Raw genomic sequence first — 20,604 nt, 5'->3', positions numbered from 1 at the left:
CAGAAGCCCATGTGGCTGATTGGAAACTTTTGTGTGACCAAGATACTTAAAATGCCCTCCAAAAGTTTGCATCCACAATCTAAAGGATTTATAACTACCCCGCTGAGTATGGTTTGCCACCTCTAGGGTGATCATCGCACTCTGTACAATTGGATGTAGTCTCCACAGGTTACCCATCATGCCCAGTATAGCATGGCAAGATTTATTTCAGATACCCATGACACCCCATAGTTAATACAGTGACCAGTCTATGGAACACAAGATATTCTCTGAGACTTGCCACTGTCAGTCCAGGGTAATCATTACGTTTAGTTTTTAAAAGATCCTTGTCAGTAGGTCTTATACTCATGAATTAATTGTGCTACACACACTTACATATAGGCTTTGTAGTTGTTTCCAATCTTCTGAATGCGAATATCATACTTTGAATCAATATAGGGCTCTGTTGTTGTGTATGTCTGAGTAAGTGCCACCACACTGGCGATATCCTGAAAGTCATAATGGTTGTCTACCTTCACCTGTAACACAGATCAGATTTCAGAAACTGCAGAGTGGAGTCTATCAGTGAACATGTGAAAACAGCAGACATAGCTTATACATTGATTCTGCCAATATTAAAACATTTACAAAAATGTTTTCACCATAGTAAACCACGTCTCTTACATTGACAAATTGCTGAGCGAATGACTTACCATGCCTTGTGCTAAAGGCTTTTGTGTTCTTAACTGCAATGTTCCCAATGAGGCGACTCAGATGCTAGAGTCTCCACCTGCTACCTCTGCATGTTAATCTCTTGGTGAAAGCAAGAAATACTCAAGACAAAGAAAGTTACCTTTCCCATGCCAGAGTGTGCGTGTCCAATTTTCACCACAACTGGAAATGTTGGCATTATAATCTGAAAAAGAGGCATTTCAACACAGAGTGAAACACTGCCTAGTCAGAAAAACAGAAAACAGTTTGATGGGATGATTGTGAAGGGTGGCCCTAACTTCTGCATTATTGATGTGAAGAAGGACAAGCAAAGAAAATGACTGCTGCTTGACTGGGTCTAAAAGGGTCTGACACAGTGAAAAAAACTCAAACTGTTTAAAATGCACACAACAATGCAAAGCAAAAAACAATTGAAATGAGCAGTGGAGTGGATAGATAGATAGATAGATAGATAGATAGATAGATAGATAGATAGATAGATAGATAGATAGATAGATAGATAGATAGATAGATAGATAGATAGATAGATAGATAGATAGATAGATAGATAGATAGATAGATAGATAGATAGATAGAAATTTTTTGTCCCTGGGAGAAATTTGGCTTTTTACAAAAGCTATTTAAATAAATACATACATAAATAGGTGGATAAGTAAGTAACTAAATAAAAACATAAATAAACAAATATACACAAACAAGAAAGAAAATTTCTGACTTTGAAGTCACAGTCACAGTGAGACACTTTGCAAACTTATTGCTGTTGGTATAAAAGAGCAATATGAGGTCACCATAGAGTGCCAATGGGCCACTAAAATGAATTAATCATTGTGATCACCACCAGACATTGTTTATATAGCAAATAAAAATACTACAATACAAAAAGAACCAAACAGAAAAGGCAGAAAAAAGACAATAGCAACAAAGACAGGGACTGGTGATTTTAAATTGCTTGTGAAAGCCTAAAAATTGAAAAAAAGTATGTCTGCCCCTTCTCCTTACATCTTCTATCTTCTACTGAGTTCAACCTGCAGAATGACATGTTAATTCTATCCTCTTCTGTTTTCTCTCTGAATGGGGTACAGGCTCCGTCTAAGAAACACCTGGTCCACACTTAGGCTCTTTCTATAATGGAATTTTGTTTTAATTTTCTAACAAATATTCAGTAGCTTGTTAAAATCAGTTATTTGCTTTAGTTATAAATGAGCAATTATCTTGAAAATGATTATATACACCAGTGAATTACTTAGAGACATCAGTGTAAAGTCATTTTTACCAGTGCTTGTTCATTACTTGTTGTGGTCTTTGTTAGTAAGTAAGTAAGTAAAGAAATTCCTTCGTCCATCCGCTTTTATCTAAACTCAACCATTTTTCAATTAAAGGGTCATACAAAGTTGCAGTATGATCTATGACACATATGGAAAGATCCAGGGCACATTCACACATTGTTAGATTTGCCAGTTGTGTACCTCACTGTATGTAAAATATACACGGCATGTAATTAAGTTCTACAGAATTCTGTAAATAGGAAAAAAACCTGATAGATGTATTTTAATCTAACTAGACTTTAATGTTTAATTTGAAGACTCCTTATAGATCATACTTGGGGTTTAGTTAAAAATCTCCCATCTTTGCTCCTTTTTAACAAGTGTTTAACTGGAGTAGATAAACTCTCCTGAACTTGTGATTCTTTTGCCTCCTGTATCCCAAACCAATACACCCAAGTGATTCTGAGGACTGTGGGACTGATGCCCCATCCAGGCCTGGTTCCTGTCTTGCTCTCTTCTGTAGGCCAAATTCTAGCCCCCAGAGGCACACTTCATAGACAAACCATTAAAGTAACATCCATCCATCCATTTTCCAACCCGCTGAATCCGAACACAGGGTCACGGGGGTCTGCTGGAGCCAATCCCAGCCAACACAGGGCACAAGGCAGGAAACAATCCAGGGCAGGGTGCCAACCCACCGCAGTTAAAGTAACATGCACCTCATAAAATGAGTGTTTAAAATGAATGGGAGTTATTTGTGTTCACACAATACTGAATAGAAGACGTAGGCAGAAAGCACACAAAACGTGTCAAATTAAAACGAAGACTACCTTAAGTGAAATAAAACTGCGGTGTACTAAGATACTAAAAGATATGACATGCTTTTTTGCGTCTCCTGGGAATGTTAGGTAAAGAGTAATAACTAGTTAACATGAGAAAAGCAATGACAACAGTTCACCCAGAGTACCAGGGCGAGACTCGGCGTCAGCGTCGTCCTTCGGATTGGTGCGCCGAGGTGGGGGCGGGAAGAGAAATGCGCCCATAAGAGCGGCGCTCGGGCACATCCATATTCACAGTCCTGCCAGGTCGGCTGGGAGGAGTAGGGTTGGAGTACAGTACGTAAGAAGGGCGCAGGACGATGGGATTCTCTCTGCTGTTCGGCGGACTGCTGTTCTTGTCCTTGAAGCTTACGGAAGCGTGCAGTTGTGCGCCCGCTCACCCACAGCAGGCTTTCTGCACATCGGACATAGGTAAATAGAGCTGGAACTTGCAATTGACGGCCGGGGATTAGACGGAATGAGGCGCCGACTTTATAACGGATTATTATGTGGTCGAAAACAGCGAACCAGTCGTACACTTAAGAAAAAAAAAACACACTTTGAATTTTTTTTAAAGTCTGCTGTCTCGGTTTCGACGCCATCGCTATGAGTGCCCCAAGGTAAAAGATGCCAGCAATTCGTAACGTCTTGTGCGATTCTTGCAGCGTTGCCAGATTTTGCCAAAACATTTTGAAAACACGCCCAAATAGCGTGACCAGCGCGGCACTTCGTAGTGGGCAATACAAACGTCGAAACGGTTCTCCCCATTGCTTTGCTGAGGGTTGTGTACTCTTAATGTTTATTAGCAAAAGTGGGCATTGCTTTATACAGAAACACAAACTGTGTTATAGAAGGCGTGGTTATATAACGGTATGCTAATTAGATATTTAGGCCGCTGCATTATTTCTTTGCCACCTGGATGCAGTCAGCTCCTCAACTCTTCGCAGAGCCCAGGCTAGCACGGGGCATTCACGCTTCTCTGAACAACTCTCAGACCGCAGGCTTCGATTCGCTTTACATGGAGCCGATAAAACAAGGGAAAAACGCACATTTTGTTGCACGCCCGTCTTGTAACAACCAACACGTGACATTTCAAAGCCTTTCCTGGCTGAGCAAGCCAGGGCAGCGCTGGGAAGTCTCCAAGCCGCTCCAGCAGCATCGTACAAGACAAGTCTCGAAAGTGTCACTGCATTAGCATGTGTAAGGAAAGGAGGTGGTGGTGCGCATACTGATGAAAGCTCACACAGGAAATCATTGTGAACATGACAAGAAGGTGGGCTGTGCTTCAGAATATTGATTTTTTTAAGCTTTTAGAGTTTAATTCAAATACATGTACAGGACACCCAGACACAGTTATGGGATTTGTTTCAACAGCCTTGGTCATGTCAAAGTTAACTCAATGGTCAAGAGTGAAACGAATGCTTCTGTGAGCACTTTATAAACCAGGGGGTAGTTCCTTGAATTGCTTCAGTGATGGATCTTCCAGTTTTCAGCACTCTGACCACTTGCCTCACCTTTTAATGTCTTCTCAGTGATTCGTGCCAAAGTCTCTGGTGAGAAGATTGTGAATCATGGCAACACCTCTTCTCCACACTTTAAGTTTATTCAGTATGAAATTAAACTAGTGAAGGTAAGAACATTTGCTTTTTAGATTCCAGTCACTGACAGTGGTGAAGGCTAACATGCTTCTTATGGCACAGTTTGCCCACAATGTTCAACAGAGGTCTCTGCCATCTTGCACATCTAGAAGGAGGCACTTAAACATACTACTATGCTCTTTTATTTTTCTGCTTTTTTACAGATGTTTAAAGGCTTTGAAAAGCTCAAGGATGTTCAGTATGTGTACACACCTCTCTTCTCGTCATTGTGTGGTGTGAAGCTTGAAGCTAATAACAAGATTCAGTACCTTCTATCAGGTAAGTGAGCACTTATACTTCTCTGAGTCACAAGTCTGCTGTTCCTCCTACTGCTTATTTCACTTTTACTCATTTTTATTGGCTGTGTCACTGTTTGCTGGATTTCAACTCACAGGGAGGATAGGAGGTGATGGAAATCTTATTATTGGCCTGTGTGATTTCATTGAGCAATGGGACAACCTTTCACTGTCACAGAAGAAGAGCCTTAATCACCGATATCATATGGGCTGTGAGTGCAGAGTAAGTGTGCTTAACGGGGAGAAAACTGAAATCTGATGTTTTGATTCAGCCTACTAATTTAGTTGCATCCAGGTCTAATTGCACACTCTTTTGGCAGATTTCCAGATGCTACACTTTTCCCTGTTCTACTGTATCTGAAAATGAATGCCTTTGGACAGACTGGCTTACAGATAACAGCTTGAATGGACATCAGGCCAAGCATTATGCGTGCATCATGCGCAGTGATGGGTCCTGTAGCTGGTACAGAGGAGGTCCACCCCCTGAAAAAGAATTTCTGGACATTTCAGACCCATAAAAACACGTGGAGAAGAACTGGCCAAGATAAATTATAGCTGGATGTCGGTGAAGCTGCTAGATCTTTTGTGGTTCAGCAGATGATTTTTGTTCTTAATTCATTCAAACAAATATCTGTAGACTGGTCACAGAGCTATAGGTCTGTGTAGGGTGGCCTGAGAAGCAGCAATGCCTTGTACGTGGACTGGAAGAACTGATGATAAAGAACTTGAGAACAGACATGCACAGACTGTTCAGCTTGCATTCCCCCCAGGAGGGATGCCGCAGGTATTATGGGTGAAGAGTTGCTGAACTGTGAGCTGATTCACAATAAAAATGCATTGATCTTGTCCAGCCTCCAGGACAGGAATGGTTTATACAGATAAAAGGAAGAGTGTCCCCTGCTGTTTAGTGTCAGTTGTTTATCTACCTAGCCAGAAATCATTTAGGTTTCCCTCCTGTATATTGATATGGTTGCTGCTTCTGTGTCCAGTGAAGTTCAGCACTGTCATCCTCTAAATGAATGTGTGCCCCAGCATACATGGGTTTGTTGTCCTGACCTCCCACACAAATAACCACATTTTGCTAGTGTGTTTAACAAGTGTTTTTATGTTTAGTACAGTATGAGAATGTGTGCATTTTGATTGTGATTAATAGCAATATAAAGAGACCTGCTTACATTCTTATTCCGCTGTGGGTCACTGTACTCACCATTTCCTTGTGATTAGGGTAGAAGGTTTGCTCAATTAAGGGGAACTTCTCTGGTCCCAAGTGCTTATAGATGTTAATCAGCTGAGAGAACTGTCAGAGAAGTAATGTGAGAGAAAAAAAAAACAGGTGGAAAAATTATCAGCATTTTGATGGTCTGGTTCAGATTGCAAATATCATCACAGTGGGATAGTGTGGGAGAAACATGGAAAGCCACAAGTGCTAAAATTTTAAAGTTCAGAGGAACACAAAGCCTCCTGGACTTTTGCAAGGAAGGAACTGCATTAAAATAGAAAGAGAAGTGTTCAGTAATGTGTAGAGATTATTACTGTTTTGCAATTTATTGGCTGTATGCACAACTTGTTTTTTTATATAAAAAGTTACACTTCATTGGAAAAAATGTTTTTTGTTGTTGAGTACTGTTTAGTCTAGACACAGATTGTAGCACACAGATGGCAAAGAATTGTGCTGCAATCTGACATCCACATGTTGCTCCACACTGTAGGCCTAGTGTCAGAAATGGCTACTTACCACCCAAGGTTTGTCACAAAAGTTGTATATGGACTCTAAGGAGTTGATACTGGGGACTCCGGCATATTGCAGGCCAATGATGAGGTTGCGGAAATCCTCGTTCTCAGCCATGCTAAAGGCATGCTGCCGAATGAGCACAAAGTCAGGCTTGAAGGACCTGGTGAGTAAAATATAAAGAGTTTTATTTACTGGAACCATTGCTATTACTAGTGACTATTTTATCCCCTAGTGTGTAGAGGCCCCAAAGGCAGCTTAGCTCCCATATTTGTCCTGCCTTGTTGCTATAGTTACCATTTCTGGACAGGACTTTCACTCCAATGCAAAGTTGTTTCCTTCACTGGCTTGCTGGCAGCCTGACATCCCCAATGTTTATGTAAAGCATTCCTTCCTCTCTTTACCCCTTCCCATCACTACTTGTATTCAGAGAGAACTGGGGGGTGGCTGAACAGATGAGAAAGATTTTTGACAGACTGAAGATTTCTTCCCCAGTTGCAGCTTGGCCAGTACAGCTACATGGAAATGAGTCATCCCTAATACCAGCTATCTCATCTTTCATTTTTATTTTAGAAATAATGAAGATATTAACTGGAAATTTAAAACAAGCGCCTGCAGTAGCCGAAAATTGGAGCTCATGAAAGCCAATCCTAACCCAGTTCTGAGGTTCAGTGATAGCCATGTTTCTTTAGTAGTACTTGTTTAGTTTAAGGTTACTTTGGATTATTAGTCAGTGAAGATTGAGATAGTCTAAGATTCACTGTGTGGACCACCAGGGGCCGTACCAGCCACCCTACCCGATTCAGACAAGAATGGACACAAGTGCAGGTGCAACACACCTTTATTTTTTATGTGGGAACAGCTTCCCCCTGCTTCCCACCCTTGCAGCACAGTTCTTTCTTCCTTCCTCAAAGTTCCTTCTTGCCACCACTCCTCCAGCAAGCTTGGTCCTCTTCCACGTGACTCTGGCCTCTGGAGTAGTGGCTGCTGCCTCCTTTTATAAGGCACCCGTAAGTGCTCCGGGTGCTTGTTGACCCAGTTCTGGCAGCACTTCCAGGTGTGGCGGAGATGCTGCAATTAAGTGCTTTGCAGCTCTCCAGGGGCCCTCTGGCGGTGGTCACAGGCCCCAGCAGGGTGAAGCTTCTAAGCTCAAAACCCATGGCCATACAGCAAGCCAGGGCGGCTGCCCTCCAGTGTCCCAGGGCCTGTAGTGCCCAGAACACTGTCTCTCCTCCGGCCCTTCCACTACAGGGGCTTTCCGGCCATCCATCACAACTGTTAGCTGTCACAGTCACAATGATTATGGTAATTTACACACTTCCCACCAAGGCTTTATAAAGGAGGTACCGGCTAAAAAGATAATAAACTAGATGTTACATTAGCAGGTGATATTTTCAGCTTCATTCCTGCACTACACCACACTTGACCTATAATTTTGGGAATTTTTTTGTGTAAACTATACCAACTTATGATGCTCTTTTATGTGATTGAAATGGAGTCAGAAAGAAATCCTTTCAAAACAAAGAGGTGACTTGCCATCCGGAGCTGATAGATTTTCACTTTACTTTCTTACTGTACTTAGTTTAGATTAAGTAGCAAGACAATGGGTGAAATGTTATGTTAAGGATGTAAACAGCACCCAGATTAAGATGAGAGAAGATGTAGATAATGGTTTACCTGACCACCTTTGTGCCATTTCTGATGACATGCATGTCCACATTGCAAGTGCCATCTGCATGTGATACCAAGTTAAGTTCAAAGAATTCTGCCTACAAAAGAATTCAAAACGATACAAAATGTTATTTTCAGCTGGACGCAGGCATCTATTAACACACTTGTTAAGTACAGTTTGATTTCACAACTAGCAGGAAGAGGTGATCAGGATAGGGTAGTCTCATAGGGCCAGACATGACTCTTGTAATGAGAATATATTTCTGGGGACAACTTTCTAAAATCTACTTAGTGGATAGCAGCAAATCTGCAGCTATAAAAAATGTACCTACAGGGGTTCTTTCAAAAAACCTGCCCTCAGATTCTTAAGTCCAGGGGTGGGCAATGTTGGTCCTGGAGAGCCGCAATGGCTACAGGTTTTCATTCCAACTCAATTGCTTAATTAGGAACCAATCCTTGCCAATGACAGGCCTTATTTAATTTTTTGACTTGTAAGTCTGCGCAATGTAAGGCTCTTATATTATAGATTTTTTGCGTTCCAAGGATATCATCCAAATGATTTGAAGCCTAAAACGGATAATTTTCAGTCTGTCACATTTTTCTATTATGTGTTTTATTAAATCAAACAGTACATGATGAACACACACAGATGTAATTGGGAAAAAGCTAGCTGGAGATCTGCTGGCTGCTTTGTCTTTTACATCTTATTGCTAATAAGGAGCCATTAATGCAGCAGTTTAACATTGAAATAAGCAATTAACGGTGGAGAACCTTAACAAGCGAGACCACTAAAATGAAGCATCAAAATGTCACTTAAGCAATAAGTGCTTCATCAGCAATAATTGGCTTCTCATTAAGAAACTGGGTTGGAACAAAAACCTACAGCCTCTGCAGCTCTCCAGGACCAACATTGCCTACCTCTGCTCAAGTCCATGCCGTGTAAATAGATAGATAGATAGATACTTTATTAATCCCGATGGGAAATTCACATTTGAATTGTATGTTCCCCATACAACTGACAACACAAGTGAAATAACATCCTGGCTAGCAATAGTTATTGAATTTGCTAAGACAACATTAATGGTAATGGTTCAAAATGGATGGCCAGAAAATTAATTTGATTGAGTATTGTTTTCTGTATATATTCTGGTATGGCATGTTTAACATTTACATTTAGACAGTACTTTTAACTTAGCTTAATTTAGATGTGCAGACAGAACTTGGATACTCTGTAACCGTGTTCATGGTTCCGCTAATGTGAGAGTCATTAAGTACATTTACTGTTTTAAGTGAATTGATTACATAAATCTGCATCTCATGTGGCCCTTTGTTATCAACAGTAAAAAGACCTTGTTTAATGGGGCTTATTTTCACCTCCTTTTTACTGTACAGTGTCTAGTTTGAATGCATATTGTAGATTTAATTTTTTCTTGGTCATAGCTGCCAATTCTTCTAACCTCACAGGCAGCTCATATTTACGCTGACTTTATAGTTGTAACTGTAGAGGAATGCATTGTTTACTTGTACCACCATTATAATGATGCTTTTGAATGCCAAAGCATAATCTGGTTTTACAGTATGATTTTTTTTCCCCCTTGGGATAGGGTGTTTATTTTTAACACTTAATGTGTTTTATGGTTGTCTTCATTTGTATAATGTATAGGTCTGGCCATGTGACACTAGGGATAGGGCAATATCACTCACCTGTTCTACCTTGATGTCATAATCTCCCAGAATCTTCCTCCCACGCAAAACTTTGGCCCTAAAAATTAAAAAGACTACAATCAACAAAACAGCTATACTTGACAATTGTGGTGAGGACAACAGTAGAGTGGTTCTACGGATGCTTGTTGATGTCATAAACAACTGTATCTCAAAATGTACATTCCTGGTGACTGAAGAGTATGTGTTGGATTTATTTGGAAAAGGTCTTATGTGTGCTGGGAAAAAGGGAAGCAAGTGATCCCTAGAGCTGTTCATAATACAAGCAGTCTGGCATGATTCTACTTCTTTAGAAGTGACATCAGTTGACAAATGGTTTCCTCATTTCACTTCACTTATCAGGTGTGAGAAGGATAATTCTTCTGCATGGTAAGGGATGGAGAGCATACATGTGAATGAGGTTAATACTGCTCAGCATTTGGAAAATGGCCCCCACCTTAGGGATATCATGCAAGAGGGTACTCACAGCTTTGTGTCAAGTTATCCATGTGGAAAATGTTCACATTTTTCCATGGTGATAGTTTTATGAAGTGACTGACATATTTTTTAGGGAGCATTAGTTGGCAAGTGACCCCAACAATCAATAATAATGTCTACGAGAAGGAGACCTATTTATTTGGAGTATCAGTGTGAATGAGGTAAAACCTAATACTTGTGTAGAAGAATTGTACTTTGTAACAGCACTGAAGTATTATTGACACAATGAGAAGCTAGAATATGCACAATAAAAGGCATTAAACCTGGGGATTTTAAAATACTGGCCCATGTGATATATTGATACTGGTAGCTGTCAGGATCAAAAAGGGAATTATTTCCTTAAACTAAATGCAATAAAAGAAATGACACAGTGACTTGTGTCTTTATATACATGCACATGGAACTGAAGTTCAACAGGGGGGAAAAAACAGTCGTGTGTCTTGTGGTTTTCTAAATTCTTGAAGCTACAGAGATTTTGGAGTCATTTTATGTGACCAGTGGTTTTCAGAATGCATTTCTGCAAACACTGCCATATTTTGTCACATTGATAAATAAAGACAGATTTTCAGCAGACTATTTCAAACATCTTTATGCCAGGATAATTAAGGTTGATGCTAAATGTTTATGTGAATTCAAAACATTGGAAATTTTATTGAATACAAGTTAGCTATAATGTGAAATATGTTTAGCCCATAACACATTTTCTCAAGCCTATCCGAAATATTACAAATGTTCAATATATCCATTGATATGGTTCATAAATCATAATTTGTGTTTTTGCATTTTCTACTCCTTGATGAAATTTCAATTTATTTTCATACAGTGCTGTTCTCAGAAGATGGACTTAGAGCACTTGTACAGACTTACAAATTTTAACACTAACAGGAAGATGCAAAACCATACAACATTCACAAAGTAAGAACGCATCAGTTTAAATAAAGTAATGCATGTAAATGTCTATATATATTTATATTAACTTTTCCTAAAGGTGGCAATTACAAAACACATGGAAATGGACAGAAGTAAATTTCCAAACAATGTCTGAAACATGTTAGTGTTTTCTTTGTATTGATATTTTCTAGTATTCATTACATATATTGTGAAGAATATAGTTTATATGGTTTATAAAAGGTTTAAAATGTTATGTTATATAAATTATTTCATTCATTTTTAAACCCACTTAATCAGATTTATAATTGCAATTGCATGGGCCTGGACATACAGTAAGGCAGAGAATAGTTCTGGAGAGTGTGCCAGTCCATTGCAGTGGATTGCACATTATATGCATATACTGTATGCATGCACACAAGACAAGTTATGAAATGGAAAGATGAATGTCTAAACCATTCCAGGTACAGTATAGGTGCTGGGCCATGGATTTACATCTACTCTATATATATAAAATCCTAAGCCTAAAAGTGCAACGATTTTATGTGACTTTTTTGGCACGCTTTAAATCTGGTTTATTGTAAATCCTACATACATATGTTTGGTATCATTCTTTTCAGAATTTATCAAACTTTAATGTGATATTGTTAGATTTTCAGATTCTTATTTCGTTTTAAAATTATAAACTAAAAAATATCAAGAAGTCATGTCCCGTGAGACGAGACTTTGTGCCAAAAGATTTAACCACGTCTGGGGCCAGAAATAAAAGAAAAAGAGTAGGACAGCTGCTGTACAGGCTTTTAAATGTTCGAAGTGCCATGCGAGATGCAGATCATGCGGCACGGCAGCAGCAGCAAGCCAGCAGTTGATCGTTTCGAACATTTTGTTTCAGTCCATCCGACGCCAGGTTGCACCTCATACTGTCCAGGAGCTCATTGATGCCCTGGTCCAGATCTGGGAGGAGATCCCCCAGGACACCATCCATCGTCTCATTAGGAGCATGCCCTAATGTTGTCAGGCATGCATACAAGCACTTGGGAGCCATACTAACTACTGAGTACGATTTTGAGTTGAGATTTTGAGACTAGCCTACCACATCATTTTTTCACTTTGATTTTTGATTTCATTTTGATTTTTCACTTTGATATATATATATATATATATATATATATATATATATATATATATATATATATATATATATATATATATATATATATGTATATATGTTGTCACACATGTGCGATTAGGAGACAACTAAAGGGCCTGAATAATAGTAATTCCATGTCTGACCAGGGGGTGGAGAGGTGCATTAATTGTATCTCTCAATCCCTTATAGACCATTCTCGGGAAATCCCGCCCGGTTCCAGCGCCACCCATGATGTTGCTTCTGGTCCAGGCACTGCCAATGACGTCACTTCCGGTTCCCGCCCTAATGACATCACTTCCTCCACTTGTTTTTAAAAGCCGCCATCTTAAGGCAGCTATTCTTTTCTGTTTAGGACTCACATACTGTAAGTAAAGAACCCTTGAAAAATGTACTTCTTTGCAGCCAGGATATAACATACGGGTGGCTGCCCCAAACCTTTTCATGTCTCATTGTGCTTTTTGTGACTATATATATAATATATACAATATATATATGAGTAGGTTCTAAAACAAAGCAGTTATATGTATATGAGTAGGTTCTAAAACAAAATATATTGGGAAATGTAATATTTATAAGGAATATCACTGTTGCAATTAATGTTTGGTTTATGCATGAACACAATGATTCTCTTAGCATTGCTCATCCAACACTAGTGTCATCAAACCTGTTTTAACTTCACATGCTGCCAGTTTGACTTGCCATTATTCACTAACAGCTTATGTCTCTGTTTTTGTAGATAAGGTGTTAATACAGTTGTTCTAACAATAAATTTAAAGAATGTTAAGTGATTCAGTTCCTATATACTTGTTATTAAACATGTTTATAAACTAACAGCAACATGTTATTCCAGAAACAATACAAAAACTAAGCAGAATATTCATTGCATTTGTATTTTAATAACAAAAAACAATTGAGTTATTTGTAAAGGTTATGTGTACAAAACAAGTTCAAATTTTTAAATTCTGTTGCAATAAATTTTTAAAAGTTGTGAAATACATTTTGTCATCTCAGTTGAAACACAAAGACGATAGAAAATGTTTACAGAGTCGATAAGTATTTTAAGCAGCAGATAAGGTCACCATGATTCAAAATTACACCCAACATATTCTGGTGAATAAATCATATAATTCAACTAAATTTAAAGTATTGATCTTATATATATAAATATGAATGACACTATGTTTGAAACATTTTTTTATTTTTTGTGGGACGGTTTTGCAAATTATATATATTATAATAGAAATTGCACCAAAATATTTAAGTTGTTTTCATCGTAATGTGTTGCTGTGAGTCTACCTCTGCTGCCATCTAGTGTAAAACTAAAGAGGAGCTGCTCTTATAATTTAAAAATTACAAACACAGTTCCTGTTTCCTCAGTGAGAACAGCTTTAGTTGAAGTCAAGACATTTTCTTTCTCAAAAAACCCCATGTGAGTTTTATATTTGACAGGAACATAAAGGGTTTCCGGATCTTATGGATTTGGTTACAATTTAGGCCTGTTATATAATTATCTGTCCAGTTTGACACAGCGTTGGTACAGACAGGATGATTGCAGTCTTCTCTACAGGCTCCAGAACTGTAAATGTGACTAATCAGATAATTAATTCCGTCGTGTAGCTCAGAGACTTCATGGATTGGGATTTTGAAAGGAATAATGTTCAGTCTATGGCTGACAGAATTAAACACACAGATACTAAACCAGTGACTACATAGTGGATGCAGTTTCTAATACACAGCTTTAATGAATTTATTCATATTGCACTCTCATTCCACTGAGATTGACAAAAGTCAATGGATGCTAATTGTAAACTCACTAAGAAAAGCTAGTTCATTGCTTATACAGTATTTACTCTAATATTTTAATGTGCATTCTCTCAGGAACACGGGCCAGATTAAAACAAGGATATTTTATCATTTATCAATGAATAGTTAAGCTGAGGGCGGCACGGTGGCGCAGTGGTAGCGCTGCTGCCTTGCAGTTAGGAGACCCGGGTTCGCTTCCCGGGTCCTCCCTGCGTGGAGTTTGCATGTTCTCCCCGTGTCTGCGTGGGTTTCCTCCAGGTGCTCCGGTTTCCTCCCACAGTCCAAAGACATGCAGGTTAGGTGGATTGGTGATTCTAAATTGGCCCTAGTGTGTGCTTGGTGTGTTTGTGTGTGTCCTGTGGTGGGTTGGCACCCTGCCCAGGATTGGTTCCCTGCCTTGTGCCCTGTGTTGGCTGGGATTGGCTCCAGCAGACCCCCGTGACCCTGTGTTCGGATTCAGCGGGTTAGAAAATGGATGGATGGATGGTTAAGTTGAACATTATTTAGCTTAAGCAGTCATTGTTTATATAGAGCTCTACACAATGAGTGATACTGCAAAGTATTGTCTTCTCAATTTAATTTCACTGAATTGGCACCATGTATGTTTAAGAAACACCTTTACAACAATCCTCTAACCCATGACATGGATATCCCACTGTGCTCTGTACATGTGATTGTACTACTATTACTAATACCACATGCCCTTGAATTGGCCATAAGTGCTCATTTTTTTACCTTCTTTTCATATGTAATGTTCTACTTTTTCACTTTCTGTACCTACTTATGATGACTACAGACTCTTGTGTTTCTTGCATTAGTATTATTCTCCTGCATCAGACATTGTTTTTTCTGTGAAATTCAAACTGACTGATTTGTTGACTTGCACTGGACAGCGTATGTGCCTCTCTGGTAATTTAGAGCAGATGGGCCTTTCCAGCCTCAGGCCAATCAATTGAATCTGTTGCTTGTATTTTGAAAAGATGTAGAAGTGTAGTCAACATACTACCGTATTTTCAAGGTAGTACAGAATGGTGCACAATGCTATCAGGGCAATGACACATTGCTAGTGGTGAATGGAAAGTATTTGTATATATTACAACCTAACATTCTCAGACTGGCTTAATCAAATTCTGGGTCATGGGGACTGCAGCCTAGCCTAGCTGAATTTATTGTAAAGCAGGAGCCAGCCCTTTATGAAGCAACAGTCCACATTAGGACTCTGCAATGGTGATAGGATATCATCCTATCAAGAAATAGATACCACCAGTACATTCAAGTCACATTAGCCTTTAACTGTTTTTCCTGATTTCAATCATTTTTCATAATCAAATAAGACCTGCTGACCAAATTTACTTTCTTTCACAATTATGACTGTAAACACCTTGTAAAAGTATTTTCTTTTTAAAGATTACTGAAACAGCAGTTTTGTTACAATAATAGGAGGCCTTCATCACTTTACAGTCACTGAACTGGCCATCCATAAATTTAGAGAAGCTTAACCAGAAATGGGTTTCCAAATACAATCCAGCATTTTTGTTTCTTTCTTTCAATTAGAGGCTATATGATTGATTTTGATTACCTATAACAAAAAATTAATCCAAATGTATGTGCAGCACTGCATTTTATTTGAGGGCCTAAAATGACAGTTGTTTTACTGTGTTGTTAACTCCATGTAATAGCAAAATAGTCAGATAAATTCTGGTGCAGACCTCTGCACTGATGCGTTTAAATAAATGCACTGCATTTCCCAGAAAGTTCCTGTCTCTTAAGGCTTTAATGTAGTTCTATGTGTAAAAGGTGGTCCATTAAGCAAAGGAACTATAGGCTGGAAATGGTTTTATAAGATAAGGTCATGGCTCAGAAATGTGCACTGGGGTTGTAAAAGGTGTGTAAAGGATTTTGTTTTTATTTTCTCTTGTTTTCTGGTATCATGCTGCACTTTGTGCTAAGCCTTGCTTGAATTAAATAAATACCTGGAACAATACTTGGTTTCTCTACTAGAAAAAAAAATCAGAATGGTAAAACAGGATGTAATGTGATCCCGTAGAAAGACCTTGGCCAGGAGCCATAATATACAGTTGCAGTCTGGAAGGGAGTAAAGTATATAGAGGGCACACCAACCCTGGAAGGGCTGTATAAGACAGTGGTGTACTGAGGACAGAAGGAGCAACTGGTGAACTCTCCTTGAGATATGGCTCAAGCCTGCTAGGACTATAGCTTGTTGTCCCAGGACAAGCATAGAGGATCTCCTGACTCTAGACATAATTCCAGGAACTGTCTGTAAGTGACAATGTTAGAATGAAGGGTTTGGCAAGAATTTGAGTAGTGGGAGGAGGAGTGCAGTCCAGGATAGGAGGCAGAGAGAGAGAGAGAAAAAGTTTGTGTGTGATAAATTACTGTGAGTATATACAAGCCACTGCTTTCATCTTAATCATGCTAGTGTTGTCAACTGTGTAGTGATGGACTAAGCATATTTTTGCTTTTCTTACTTGAAGCAAAGGATAGACATGACACTTCCTCATTAATAACATGCTAAAATCATGAACAAGCTTAAAATGAAACTGAAAGGTCTGGCTATTTACAAGAATCCTGAATACTACAAAATTGATGAAGTTGATGAAGAAAGGATTGGAGTTCCTGGTGAAGTTTGAACTATCACAGGAAGATGTCAATATTAAGATGTTACTGAGGCACAAAAAGGATATCAAATAGAAAATATAACCTGCTGGCATTGCCGTAATTAAGTTTACAGCCTCAGTGACCAAGACTATTGCACTCAGCTAAGCTGCAAGAAGGAAAACTTTAAATGACCAATGCAGAATGTTTCATCCATCCATCCATCCTCTTCCGCTTACCCGAGGTCGGGTCGCGGGGGCAGCAGCTTGAGCAGCGATGCCCAGACTTTCCTCTTCCCGGCCACTTCTAGCTCTTCTTGGAGAATCCCGAGGCGTTCCCAGGCCAGCCGGGAGACATAGTCTCTCCAGCGTGTCCTGGGTCTTCCCTGGGTCCTCCTCCCAGTTGGGCGTGTCCGGAACACCTCACCAGGGAGGCATTCAGGAGGCTTCCTGATCAGATGCCCGAGCCACCTCATCTGACTCCTCTCGATGCGGAGGAGCAGCGGCTCTACTCTGAGCCCCTCCCGGATGACTGAGCTTCTCACCCTATCTTTAAGGGAGAGCCCAGACACCCTGTGGAGGAAACTCATTTCAGCCGCTTGTATTCGCGATCTCTTTCTTTCGGTCACTACCCATAGCTCATGACTATAGGTGAGGGTAGGAACATAGATCGACTGGTAAATTGAGAGCTTTGCCTTACGGCTCAGCTCCTTTTTCACCACGACAGACCGATGCAGAACCCGCATCACTGCGGCCGCCGCACCGATCCGCCTGTCGATCTCACGCTCCATTCTTCCCTCACTTGTGAACAAGACCCCGAGATACTTGAACTCCTCCACTTGAGGCAGGATTTCGCTCCCAATACCTGAGAGGGCACTCCACCCTTTTTCCGGCTGAGGACCATGGTCTCGGATTTGGAGGTGCTGATTCCCATCCCAGCCGCTTCACACTCGGCTGCGAACCGATCCAGAGAGAGCTGAAGATCACGGCCTGATGAAGCAAACAGGACAACATCATCTGCAAAAAGCAGTGACCCAATCCTGAGTCCACCAAACCGGACCTCCTCAATACCCTGGCTGCGCCTAGAAATTCTGTCCATAAAAGTTATGAACAGAATCGGGGACAAAGGGTAGCCCTGGCAGAGTCCAACTCTCACTGGAAACAGGTTCGACTTGCTGCCGGCAATGCGGACCAAGCTCTGACACCAGTTGTACAGGGACCGAACAGCCCTTATCAGGGGGTCCGGTACCCCATACTCCCGGAGCACCCCCCACAGGATTCCCTGAGGGACACGGTCGAATGCCTTTTCCAAGTCCACAAAACACATGTAGACTGGTTGGGCGAACTCCCATGCACCCTCCAGGACTCTGCTAAGGGTGTAGAGCTGGTCCACTGTTCCACGACCAGGACGAACACCACACTGTTCCTCCGGAATCCAAGGTTCGACTATCCGACGGACCCTCCTCTCCAGGACCCCCGAATAGACTTTTCCAGGGAGGCTGAGGAGTGTGATCCCTCTGTAGTTGGAACACACCCTCCGGTCCCCCTTCTTAAAGAGGGGGACCACCACCCCGGTTTGCCAATCCAGAGGCACTGTCTCTGATGTCCGTGCGATGTTGCAGAGACGTGTCAACCAAGACAGCCCTACAACATCCAGAGCCTTGAGGAACTCCGGGTGTATCTCATCCACCCCCGGGGCACTGCCACCAAGGAGTTTTTTGACCACCTCGGTGACCTCAGTCCCAGAGATGGGGGAGCCCAACTCCGAGTCCCCAGGCTCTGCTTCCTCATTGGAAGGCATGTTAGTGGGATTGAGGAGGTCTTCGAAGTACTCCCCCCACCGACCCACAACGTCCCTTGTCGAACTCAGCAGCGCACCATCCCCACCATATACAGTGTTGACACTGCACTGCTTCCCCCTCCTGAGACACCAGACAAACTCCTCCCATGCTCAAGTTTTTGCCTCAGCAACCACCGAAGCCGCATTTCGCTTGGCCTGCCGGTACCTATTAGCTGCCTCCAGAGTCCCACAGGAAAAAAGGGTCCTGTAGGACTCCTTCTTCTGCTTGATAGCATCCCTCACCGCTGGTGACCACCAACGGGTTCGGAGATTGCCGACACGACAGGCACCGACCACTTTACAGCCACAACTCTGGTCAGCTGCCTCAACAATAGAGGCACGGAACATAGCCCATTCGTACTCAATGTCCCCCACCTCCCTCGGGACGTGGTCGAAGTTCTGCCAGAGGTGAGAGTTGAAGCTACTTTTGACAGGGGGCTCTGGCAGACGTTCCCAGCAGACCCTCACAACACGTTTGGGCCTACCAGGCCTGACCGGCATCCTCCCCCACCATTGAAGCCAACTCACCACCAGGTGGTGATCAGTTGACAGCTCCGCCCCTCTCTTCACTCGAGTGTCCAAGACATGAGGCCGCAAGTCCGATGACACGACCCCAAAGTCGATCAACGAACTGAGGCCTAGGGTGTCCTGGTGCCAATTGCACATATGAACACCCCTATGCTTGAACATGGTGTTTGTTATGGACAATCCGTGACGAGCACAGAAGTCCAATAACAAAACACCACTCAGGTTCAGATCGGGGGGGGGGGGGGGCATTCCTCCCAATCACGCCCTTCCAGGTCTCACTGTCATTGCCCACGTGAGCATTGAAGTCTCCCAGCAGTACGAGGGAGTCTCCAGAAGGTATGCCCTCTAGCACACCCTCCAGGGACTCCAAAAAGGGTGGATACTCCGAACTGCTGTTCAGTGCATACGCACAAACAACAGTTAGGACCCATCCCCCAACCTGAAGGCGGAGGGAGGCCACCCTCTTGTCCACCGGGGTAAACCCCAATGTACAGGCTACAAGTCGGGGGGCAATAAGTATGCCCACAACCGCTCGGCCCCTCTCACCGGGGGCAACTCCAGAGTGGTAGAGAGTCCAGCCCCTCTCAAGGAGATTGGTTCCAGAGTCCAAGCTGTGCATCGAGGTGAGCCCGACTATATCTAGCCAGAACCTCTCGACCTCGCGCACTAGCTCAGGCTCCTTCCCCTTCAGAGAGGTGACATTCCACGTCCCAAGAGCCAGCTTCTGTTGCCGAGGATTGGACCGCTAAGGTCCCTGCCTTCGGCCACCACCCAACTCACACAGCACCCGACCTCCTTGGCCCCTCCCATAGGTGGTGAGCCCATGGGAAGGGGGACCCACGTTGTCTCTTCGGGCTGTGCCCGGCTGAGCCCCATGGGTGCAAGCCCGGCCACCAGGCGCTCGCTATCGAGCCCCACCTCCAGGCCTGGCTCCAAAGGGGGGCCCCGGTGACCCACGTCCGGGCGAGGGAAAACGCCATCCAAATTTTTTATTCATCATAGAAGGTCTGTTGAACCACACTTTGTCTCATCCCTTACCTAGGACCAGTTTGCCTTGGGTGGCCCTACCAGGGGCATAAAGCCCCGGACAACAGAGCTCCTAGGATCATTGGGACACGCAAACCCCTCCACCACGATAAGGTGGCGGTTCGAGGAGGGGTGCAGAATGTTTAATGGTGCTAAATGGTTTTCATAACATTGACAAGTTTTGCTTTAAGGTCACCAAACAGTTTGAGCCCCAAGTTCACCTCAGGGATTATCTGTCTATCTAAGTATGTAAAAGGGTTTGACATTTATGTCTTAGTGTAAATATTACACTTGTTCATACTGCATAAAAGCATAAGGCTTATTTTAAAATATTGTTTAAATTAATATAAGCCAATGCTTACCCCCACATTATATAGCATGAATATACCACAAGTTTGAAATTAATAGAATTAAAGTAAATATGCAGA

The 20,604-nt window shown here is 41.8% G+C and overlaps 2 protein-coding genes across 4 annotated transcripts in view; one reads left to right on the top strand and one right to left on the bottom strand.

Moving 5' to 3' along the window:
* The window catches only part of syn2b (synapsin IIb), a 270,752-nt gene that overhangs the window by 218,902 nt on the left and 31,246 nt on the right, over nt 1-20,604 (bottom strand). For all 3 annotated transcript variants that reach the window (XM_051921477.1, XM_051921476.1, XM_028825452.2), the window contains exons 2-7: nt 9,832-9,889; nt 8,134-8,225; nt 6,463-6,619; nt 5,935-6,024; nt 833-895; nt 376-518 (exon numbers count right to left, since the gene is read on the bottom strand). In XM_051921477.1, coding sequence (XP_051777437.1) covers nt 376-518; nt 833-895; nt 5,935-6,024; nt 6,463-6,619; nt 8,134-8,225; nt 9,832-9,889 — 603 coding nt within the window. The remainder of the gene's footprint in view (nt 1-375; nt 519-832; nt 896-5,934; nt 6,025-6,462; nt 6,620-8,133; nt 8,226-9,831; nt 9,890-20,604) is intronic.
* Nucleotides 2,855-5,628, top strand: LOC114669250 (metalloproteinase inhibitor 2-like). The gene is made up of 5 exons (XM_028825454.2): nt 2,855-3,226; nt 4,327-4,424; nt 4,596-4,710; nt 4,826-4,950; nt 5,048-5,628. The coding sequence occupies exons 1-5, from the start codon at nt 3,115-3,117 to the stop codon at nt 5,243-5,245; spliced, it is 648 nt and encodes a 215-aa protein (XP_028681287.1). The 5' UTR covers nt 2,855-3,114; the 3' UTR covers nt 5,246-5,628.

The sequence above is a fragment of the Erpetoichthys calabaricus genome, chromosome 18 (genome assembly GCF_900747795.2).
Source record: "Erpetoichthys calabaricus chromosome 18, fErpCal1.3, whole genome shotgun sequence".
Classification (NCBI taxonomy): Eukaryota; Metazoa; Chordata; class Cladistia; order Polypteriformes; family Polypteridae; genus Erpetoichthys; species Erpetoichthys calabaricus.
Note: the sequence above shows the minus strand (reverse complement) of the source record. Positions and strands in the feature narration are given on the sequence as shown.